Source organism: Apaloderma vittatum, unplaced genomic scaffold (assembly GCF_000703405.1).
Source record: "Apaloderma vittatum isolate BGI_N311 unplaced genomic scaffold, ASM70340v1 scaffold9494, whole genome shotgun sequence".
In the NCBI taxonomy this organism is placed as follows: Eukaryota; Metazoa; Chordata; class Aves; order Trogoniformes; family Trogonidae; genus Apaloderma; species Apaloderma vittatum.
The window spans coordinates 26,070-36,446 of record NW_009710921.1 but is presented as its reverse complement, the minus strand read 5'-3'; the positions used below and the strand labels follow the sequence as shown (position 1 = coordinate 36,446).

The 10,377-nt window shown below is 40.6% G+C and overlaps 1 protein-coding gene across 1 annotated transcript in view; it reads left to right on the top strand.

Annotated features, from left to right (window-relative positions):
- Positions 1–68: 68 nt before the first annotated feature.
- NPSR1 (neuropeptide S receptor 1) overlaps positions 69–10,377 on the top strand; it is a gene marked incomplete at its 5' end in the record, with an annotated part of 28,050 nt that continues 17,741 nt past the window's right edge. Inside the window, 3 exons of the mRNA XM_009867449.1 lie at positions 69–285; positions 9,756–9,859; positions 10,193–10,286. Of these exons, the coding sequence (XP_009865751.1) occupies positions 69–285; positions 9,756–9,859; positions 10,193–10,286 (415 nt within the window). The remainder of the gene's footprint in view (positions 286–9,755; positions 9,860–10,192; positions 10,287–10,377) is intronic.

The following is a 10,377-nucleotide window of genomic DNA, read 5'->3' as shown; positions in this document are numbered from 1 at the left end:
TCTTTCCCTCTGTGGCCTTCACAGCTTTCCAGGACACCTAATTTTTTGGGACAAGCTCACTTTTTCAGGTGAGCCAGAGCACCTTTGCAGGACTGGGCATCTCCAGATCCTCTGTGGTCTGGGAGGAGGATGCTCACTGGTGCCAGGGAGGTACCTCAACACGTTCTGAAAAGGTTCCTGCTGTAGAAGATGAGAGTCCACTCCAGGAGGAGCATATGTACCACCTGCCAGTCATCGAGCTTCCCAGCAAACCACGCTCAGACACCCATCTTCTTGAGCTGGAGGGTGAGTCAGAGTCAAATCAAATCATTGATGGACGAGAGAGTGTAAAGCTGTCAGCTGGAAAGCCACGGCACCAGCTTCAACCGAGCACATCTCAATACATTACAACGCATTAGAAGTATTAAAGCACTTCAGCTCGTGTGGTTTAGAAGTTATGAGCACAAAGGGCATTTGCTTTTTAATAATGTTTTTATGAGCTGCCTGAGTGGTTTGCAAGCAGTTCGATATCCACCGCTGCATACCATTACCACTGTATTTTCTAGAAGGCTGCTTGGGAAATGCAAGAAAGAAAATGACTGTGATCCAAGTGAAATTACAATACACAATTGCATTTCTGTGAATGCTCTACCCAACTAATACAAATAGACTGGAAAAAATTGATTCGGCAGGATCCATCAGAAAAACAAAGCAGCACTTCCAGAACCATACCCCTTACAGGTATGCTTTTAAATAACACCGTGCTTCACTTACATTGTTTATAATGTCAATGCAGATTTGAAAGGATCTGGAAAAGGAAATTATTTCAGTTCTTTTATTGGACCTTTTTGTATACAAAGAATGTCACAAAAAATATTTTTCTCTTGCTCAGCACTAATTTGATCCTCCTGAAATGTCACAAACAAATGGACTACCACTTCTGCAAGAAAGCACTATGCATTTTCAAATTTCCAAATCCTTTAACACTCACTCCTTAGTATATCAAACACATTTCCAGATAAGTGCTTTGGCAGGTTAGCATTGTTTTCAGCAAACAATGTTTCTGCAATGCATTTTTTATGCTTTGTAGAAAACGCTCTTGAAAAGATAGTATTGTTGGATTTATACAGTCTGTGGCTTATGCTATTTATTTTTCCTAAGAGGTTACTGGAAATATTCATATACCTTCCTGGTCGACCATTCATTGCTCCAGAAGTGGAGAAAGATATTTTGATCTGCATGAAGCTTTTCCCACAGAGTTAAGTTTTTTGTTTGATTCCTAAATAAATACAAAAGCTCATATTCATTCACTGTTTAGGAATACATGCCAGTCTGAGAAAAACTTTGCTAGGATGCTAAGCAAAAGAATGCGGAAAAGGCATAAGTAAATTGATTTTTAGCTTTTAAATGAGTTGTTGTTTATTCTTTTTACCCTCCTTGATCTCACTGAATTGCCTGCAGAGAAAATCAAAATTTCTGATTATCTGTCTCAAAGATACCCACACCTTTTCAGTCAGAAAAAGAAGTCAGATATTTTGAAAAAATCCTGATTTTCTTTATGATTTTAGCATGCAGTGGTTTCAGTTTTGGGTTGGGATCGCAACCTCAGTGCTGGCCAACTCAACCTTCGAATGAAAAAAATCACATCTCATCCAAAGTCTCTTGACACTGGTGGGAAACTTTACCTCCAGTTTAGGAAAGCCCTGTGCATCTCTTGAGGGTTCTTTTTGCCCATCTCAGGTTGAACTTTTTGGGACCCCAAGGAAGGAGTGTCCCCATCCAGCACTGTCAGAGAGGTCCGACTTGGTCACACTAGCAAATACCTGATGCAGCAGCTCCACGCTGTGCCACAGCCCACAGACCGCCTGAATTTATATTAGTAATGTGTTTTGGGAAAACAGAGCAGCAACCGTCTCTAAGTCTGGCTGGCAAAACACTGACCTTGTTTAACGTATCTTTTCATAAACAGCTTTCTTCAAAGCAACTCTTTTTTTTTTTGATGAGGCAGAACACAAGACCAGTTGGTTTTATATTCCTGTCACACTTGGCACACACCGTGCAGCACAGGGAAAGGTGAAGGGCAAGAGGTGAACTCCGGATTTTCCTTGGGGCCCCAGAGCAAAAGCAGACATTAGGATGGCTGATATTTTGATAACCTTTCCCATGTCCTGGTGGTAGCTCTGCGTATGCTTTGTAGATACACTCAACAGCCAAAAGACCATGCTACTTATTCTTTATGCTGGCAGCAGTCGGCTTTTGCTGTGTCAATTTATGCCAGCTTATAGGAAGGCTTAATTCTTGTTTTGACAGCTACAGAATTGTTCTGTGGTCCTGAAGGACTGATTATGTTTCTCCTACCTTCAGCGTCAGACATTCAAATCCTAATGACAGTTGTGCTACATTTAGTTTTGGTTTTATATAAAAGGTGCTTGGCAGCCAAGCTGTGCAATCCCTTGGGTCCAACATTTCAACATTAAGGCGGGGGGAAGGAGGAAGTGGATTTCTATTTGAATTGTTTGAAAAACATGGTGCCTCTGAATTATACGGATTCCTGCTTGATTCCCTGCCGAAAGTACAGGCAGCTGACAGAGTATTTTACAGTTATTCTACATGAGAGTTTGAATTCTGTGGATAAATGACGGTGGGTCTGTGGTGTTTTCTACCTGGATACTTCCTATGCTGGTAGTAAATTTTGAGAGAGAGGATTGTCTGAACATAGTGCTGCCAGCAATATGGCCATAATGACTAAGTTGTACTCGGAATCATCATTTAGGATCTCATTAGCTTCAGCTAAAAGGCATGACTTTAAACTTTTGACATTAGATGTATAAGTACACCAGTAACACCTTTTAGTCCAGCATCTGTACTGCAGCATTTCTAATTGCAATCAAATAGAAATTATGCTGGAAAAATCCGTTCCATGTACTAAAAGGCACTGAAACAAAAAGCTACGTTAAGAAGGTAGGGATTTTTGCTCTTCCCTTCTTACATATTAAACCAGTGATACCAATTTATTATCTTGAGTTAGATCGTCTTTGTGCCACTGACAATAGAACACTTCTCCCCATCATTCCAAAGGGCTGTAGCACAAAACACCCAGCATTTTCATGCTGTAATTCCTTACCTGTGGATCCTTATGACTCACATTCAGGTGTTTTATGGGTTTTCTGTCAAGGGTCATTCATTTAACCCCTTTGCCTCGCTGGTTACCAAATGCTTATAATGATATAATGGGATTTATGGAATTCAGGACAAAGATATCACATATGGTGCTACAGAGAATTAGTTGTTCTAATAAGACTAAATACCTAGAAGTTCATTTTTGGACAGGTTCAGCTCAATTTTAGGACTGAGATCCAGACCACATAAAATGAAATCTTGGGCCTGTTCTGGCACTGCTGTAAATTTAATGGAAAACAGCTTAGCATGCATTTCCATGTGCTATTTTCTGCACATGATGAGTTTTACAAGGCAATTCACCAGTCAGTCTTACCAATATGCTTTTGTTCATGCCATCAGCAAAAACAAGGGAGACAAAGCAAGTATAAAATGGGAATGAACGTTGTTCTACTATTCTGTATTTGCAAGCCTAAGTTTCAACAAAAATTGAGCTGCAACGCTTAATATCACTGTTTGAGCATCAAGGGAATCTGATTTACAGTTTGCTGCAAGGGAGAAAAGGTTTTCTTAAACTAAAGTATCTACATCAACAATATCTGAGCCTAGTAAAATACGATTGTAAGAAGTGACTATAATGACCAGAATGTTTGAACTACATCAACAGAAAATATTTCCAGGACAGTCCACATTTTTTTTAGATGAGAATAATCATGCAGCTGCTGTTGTGACCAAGATATTATATATACTTGACAGCACATCCAGTTTGTTATAAAGCAGCAATGGCAAAGCAGTGATGGCTGCCTCATCGCTTCAAAAATCACAGGCAGGACCTTATTGCTGTCACAGGGCAGTGATGCTATGTTGGTTTTTTAAAGGTCTATAACTTCTTTGCAGGCAAGTATTAGCGAACTGCTGCTTGGTGAAACATTGGAACAGGCTGCCCAGTGAAGTGGTGGAGTTGCTGTCCCTGGAGACATTCAAAAAATGTGTAGGTGTGCCACTTCAGGACATGGTTTAGTGGGCATGGTAGTGTTGGATTAATGGTTGGACTTGATGATCTTAGAGGTCTTTTCCAACCTTAATTATTCTATGATTCTGATTCCTCCCAAGGATATGCTCTTCAGGGAGTGGTAGGTGATGGGAATGCACATGGTGAGGACCAATGAGCCATGTGAAATGCTCAGCCCTGACTAGGAACTTGCACCCTATTGCTGCTGCTGTGATGCCTTGCACAGCTTGGTGCCAGCAACACGGCAGAGGAAAACATCCCTCCTTAAAATGGAATCACTCTGGAAGCGATATGAGAAGTGAGATGAAAATTTCACAGCTTCACCAAAGAGTTCTGGATCACTATATCCAACTTAATAGAACTGTTCTCTTCAGGAAAAAAAAAGCGATCAAACTTCAGCTGAGATGATATGTGGGGCTTTTTAACCCACAGCAGCTTACTAGGAATCTGCGCTCCACTTCTGACAGAAAAGATTTTCAGTATCCTTACGGTAAATGCCTTAAGGGAAGAGTGGTGTCAGTACTAATAATCAAATGATAGAGATATTTTCTTGCAGACTTGCTGGCACAGATTTTTGTCTTAACCTCCTTAGTTGTAATGAAAGATATATCCTGAAGTCTTCATAAGGTACATTCCTTTGGCAATGCCACCAAGTCAATGAATTTCTATGAACAGATTAACTGAGACAGTTGTAACCAGTCTCTGTTCCCATGTCAGATCACTAATTGCCTCCATTTGCTTTCTATAATGGACTTTTATCCCTGTGAAGGTGTTGGGGTTTTTTTTTGCCATGAAAATTTGTCTCACACACAGCAACAGCAAGCCCACATTCAGATTTGTCCCTCTAAGGGCAGTGTTTTATTTTTCATGTTTTGTGCTCATTGGTGACAAGAGGCAACATCCACCACCCCAAGTGATGCCATGACCTCCCCATTGAGTGATTCCTGTGCTCAATACCCATAAAAAATACAGAGGGATTTTGCTGAGCATGACAGAGACCTGAGTTAAATCGCTCTTTAGGGCCCAGAATTTTCACAGGTTGTCTCAGTACCTGCTGTATTTCCCAGCCATAGATGCTATAGCACTATATTCAACATGTTTCAGTCTCCTCTAGGAACAACAGACTGCTTCTCCTTTTCAGTCATTGTCTCGGTGTTTTCGATGAATGCTCTTTAAAAATGCTGCATTTTGAAACACTGACAGATTTGTAAAGGCAGATTCTAGTTCTGCATTTGGGGACTGGTGGTGACAGGGAGGAGGCAGCTGATGGGTTGCAGACCTCCCCAGTTCATGTGACTCTAAGTCATGAAAACCCCAATACACTGGGATTTTTTCTCCCTCTGCACCCCAGGAAAAGCCACCTTTCCTCCCTCCCTCCTTTCCTCTGCTTGCCATTATTATTGAAGTCTCATTGATTAGTTTTTTTAATTAGTTTACAGAAACCCTCCCCTCAAGAACCTCCACACAAGAATTGTCCCCATCACACTAGTGCCACATCTGCTCTTGGACAAAGAATTATTTTACCTAGACCATTTTGTAAATATACATTTGGCTTACATAAAAAGACACAAAGTATAATTTGCTGGTATTTTTATTTTCTATCAAAAGAGACTATATGTCATTAATTCATTTTCTGCCTATTTTCCTGAGGATTTAGATGAGTCTATAACCACACAGTTGCCTAGCAATGCAGACACAGGGCCACAGTACACACACCATTTCTTGTTGGAAAAAAAAGATAAAAGAGAATTAATAAAGAAATAGTAATGACAAGCTAACACACAGTTATGTGTGAAGGTTGATTGGTCACTGCTTCAAGAATGACCTTGGTGCTATTTGGCCCAGGAACAGTCACCAGTGGAAAAACATAAACACCCAATATACAAGCCACCAGCTTAAAAAGTAGCAGTGAGGACACCAGCAGCAGAGGACATCGAGGTTTAAAGCAATGTATCAGCTATGTTGGTTTCCTATACATGACATTTACCATTTAAGATGCCAGTGATGTGATCCAGTGACACATATCAAGGTGTAGGTTTGCCGAAAGCAACCAGGGCATGTATGATCTGCTGAGATGAGCTGACTTCTAAACACAAACCTCTATTGCAGCAACTCAAATTATGTGGTGAATGAGGATTGCAAGACCCTGTGGGCGAGGAGGGTTCATCTAGCAGTGACTAAAGCTCTGCCCATAGTTCTTGGTCTGTGTATCAGATTCATAGCACTGGCACATCAGGGCTTTGCATGAAAGGGGGCTTGAGGGCTAAAGCAATGCTGTGAAGGTGTGAAAAATGTGAAAGTCTAGTTATTGCTGCTGTGATAAGCAGTAAGATAACAGAATAATGAGCAGCACTCTCCTTGTCTAAATCACTAATAAAGGTTTGCATCAGTTACTTGTGGCACTGGAGGTGGAGAGCAACACAAAGCAAGAAATGGCCAGATGGGACATTAAGGGCAAGAAGTGCTGTTAATCCCTGGAGCTTACGTGTATGCTTAGCACAGGGGTAAACAGCTAGCTGACTAGAGAGTGAACGATAGATGTGTAACAGAATATGATGCACAGAAACAAGACATGAGAATGTACACAGCAGTGAGCAGTAGCTTTCATTATTGTCCCCTCCCTGGAAGTGTTCAAGGACAGGTTGTACAGGATTTTGAGCAATCTGATCTAGTGGAAGGTGTTCCTGCCCATGGCAGAGGATTTGGAACTAGATGATCTCTAAGGTGCCTTCCAATTCAAACCATTCTATGATTCTATGACATGATTGTATGATTTTGTATATTTGATGCTTTTTTTTCCTGCAAGCTGTCTGATCACCTATATGAGGTACATCATTTACCTAGTGGCCCTACATAAAGTAACTTGAGTCTGCATGCCAAATCCCCTAAAGATTGAGAGATCCAGTCCTTTGAAGGACTAGGATAAGAAATCATCTGAAGCAGGCAGTAGAAGAACAAAGGAGTGAGAAAAGTCAGTCTGGTACTTGGTAGGACTGAAAAGATGAGAGATTTCTGAAACCTCTTAAAGATATTGTGTAGGAGAACGTTTCTGTAATTAAAGGGTATTGAGGAAGTGGCTAATTTGGCACATACACACACACACACAGCCAGCTGCATCTGCTTTGGCATGCAGACACGTGTGGTGCTCTGGGGCACACGCTTGCAGGAGAGCGGTGTCAAGCCCTTCACATTGATCCAGAAACTCAGCTCAAAGACCTCTTAAAATGTACCACTGGGGCAGAGGAGCTGAAGCTGCCAGCACAAAGAAGCTGTGAAGTGTAAACCTTGCTTAAAAGCCTCTGCAGACACTTGAAAAAACCTCACTCAAAGGCTTTCAAGGGAAAGACAGTTTTGAGTTGTCTTTAAAGCTCCTGAAATATTTAAGGCAATGATGTGAGGTGGGAACTGGCCTGTAGCATGATGAAGATGGAGCTGATATCCACACCCTGCATTTAGGGGAGAAGGTTGGCAGCTATATGGCATGGGGTGCATGAGGTGCAGCCCTGGAGACCACCTTTTGGTCGAGCATCCTCTGAAGAGCACCTCCAAAGCACTCTCTTAATACCTTGGAAAGGGGTGGCAAAATGGTGGTGAAAAGAGGGAAATGAAGAGACTGCTGATATGCCTTCCCTTCTCCCTCCCTTTCCTCTAGAGAGCACTGAGGTGGGTAGGAGGGAGAGTAGTTTCACCCAGCCTTCTCCTCTGGAGGGAAGCTGAATCTCCATTTCCTACCTGCTTGGTGGATGCTCAGATCATCCAAAGCTGGAGGATACCCCAAGGTGAAGCTCTACTGATGTGTATTACTTGGAACCAATGAGTATTTCATTACTGGAGAGAGAAAGAAGATATGAATAATAATACAGAAGTAAGGAAAAGGGAAGACCTGGTGTTGAACCAGTGCTGAAGGACATGTTTCACTTTTTGAAACACACTCTGCAGTTTCTTCAAAAACCACCTCAATTACACACATTTGCAATCTATTCAGTAAAGTCTTAAAGCCACTATACTCATCAGAGGAACAATCATCCCTTGTCCCATCACTCCAGTTTGTGAGCAACATTTAAGATAAGGTTTCAAACCACAATTTTCTGCAGTCTTGGGCTGGTGTGAGAGCAGACACCAGAGAAGGGTTGACTGGAGGGACCTCATGGAGGTCATCTCTGACCCAGCCTCCCTCCAGAGGCAGGGGAAGAGAGAAGAGAAGGAAAATTGGGTGGAGAGACGCTGGGAGAGGAAAGAGCAAACCAGAATTAATTGAACGATAAAGTCATGAGGAGGGAGGCAATGAGCAACAGCAATGATATTTCTGCTTTCATTTCGAACTGAGCCTTGAGGAAAATAAAAAAAAAAAGGAGGTAAAGGATTACAGACACAGAGAAAATAATCTTAGTTTTCCCATGAAGCAAAACAAGTTGCTTCTTCTAAACTACTGAGCTGACTTCTCAGTTTCAAGTTAGAAGTATTTGGAGTTTCTGTAGTTCGAAAGAGCTTAGAATAATCACATTTTGCTAAACCCATATCTGTGTGTTTGGAAATATTGGTCCAAAGTGTTTACAGCTCAAAACAATATTTTTTTTTAAATTGTTGGAATGTCTTGTTTCCAAAAGCACGTATTTCAAACCAGAATCTCCTGATATGGGGGTTAGGATGCCTTTACCGCAGTAAACTTTAGAGATGGTTTTTGAATGTGTAAAATGGTGGCATTGAAATGAAACATTTTTCCTCACCACTTTAAATTTTCTAAATATGATACAAAGCGATTTCTTCGTAATATTTGTTTTTGTCCTTACAAAGCGCACAAAATGTTTTCCCAACCTGCTCTTTCTTTTGGGCAAGAAAAGCAACATGCTGGGTTACTCGAAATGGCAGGACACTGGCTTGACACCATTTCCCTCCATGAACAGCACTTAAAATGTTTACCCTGTCAGGATAATAACTTTTTTATTATCTTGGTTTTAAAAGACAAAAATGTAGCATAACCCACATGTATGACAGCAGTACGAGCTATGCAATTCCTTTGCAAGACTTGCATTGCTGTGAGCTCTCATTTGTTCAGTAAGAAGCAGAACAAAGGCTGGAATATCTCCTTAGATTTTCTTACAAAAGAAAAAGATGGCCTGAGGTGTATTTATTTCAAAGAATGAAAGACTTCAGGCATGAGTAGGTTAATTTTAAACTGACAGAGCAGGGTTAGTCATTAAATAATTAAGTTTGACAATAAAATCCTGAAAAAAATTCCACTAACTTCAGTAGCATTTGGATATTACCCTAGGTGTTTTGCAGGAGACATTTTTTTTTTTACAGTGAAATAAAGACAAAGAAAAAAGGGCATTAAGTGGTTCAATATTTGGCACAGCAGGGATCAAGCTGACACACTTAGATGCTAACATAAAGCTTCTCCAACCCTACGTTAAAATATTTTGTTCCATATAGATAATAGCTCTTTTATTATATATAGATAATGGATATTTTACTGGATAAATCCTCATGGAAAAGTTGGGGAGCCTTAGCAGTGGCAGGGAGCTGGGCACACTGCAGGATCAGACCCACCAAGCACTCCCCTCCACGGGTCACACCTGCCTCTGTGACTCACCTGCAGTCATGTGTTTACTTCCTTTAATGTCTCTTCATTTATTTTAATTTGCAGATTCATTCACAGGACTTATAAACATAATGACTGACATTATTTGGCGCTACACCGGAGACTTCATGGCTCCTGATATCGTTTGCAGAATTGTGCGGTATTTCCAGGTATGGAAACCTCATGCTCCCCTGTGTGACCAAGCTTACATGGCTTTATGTCACCACAGCAATAAACTCCACCAAAAATGCTGTATAGACATTTTTCCAGCATCAAAAGGGCTAAATGTTAAAAGTGGTCATTTAAATTTAAAATAATTTTAATTAAAGCATATTAAATCTTAAATTTTGTGGAAAAGATAAAGGAAAGAGATCTGCGTGAAAATACATTTTCTTTTTTTTTTTAGTAAATGTTTTCAAATATTCTCAGTTCACTGTTCTCCCTGACATTATTTTCTACAATAAATGTGTCTCAAGTGCGTTTTTGTATGCCTTCTTCCCCAGGTTGTCCTGCTATATGCCTCAACTTACGTCCTCGTGTCACTAAGCTTAGACCGGTATCACGCCATAGTTTACCCAATGAAGTTCTTGCAAGGAGGTAGGAGAATTTCTGTACCTTGCTATTGCTATAGATACTATTGTATAGTTCTTTAGTTTCAAAATTCCTAAACTTCTTGCCATGAATTATT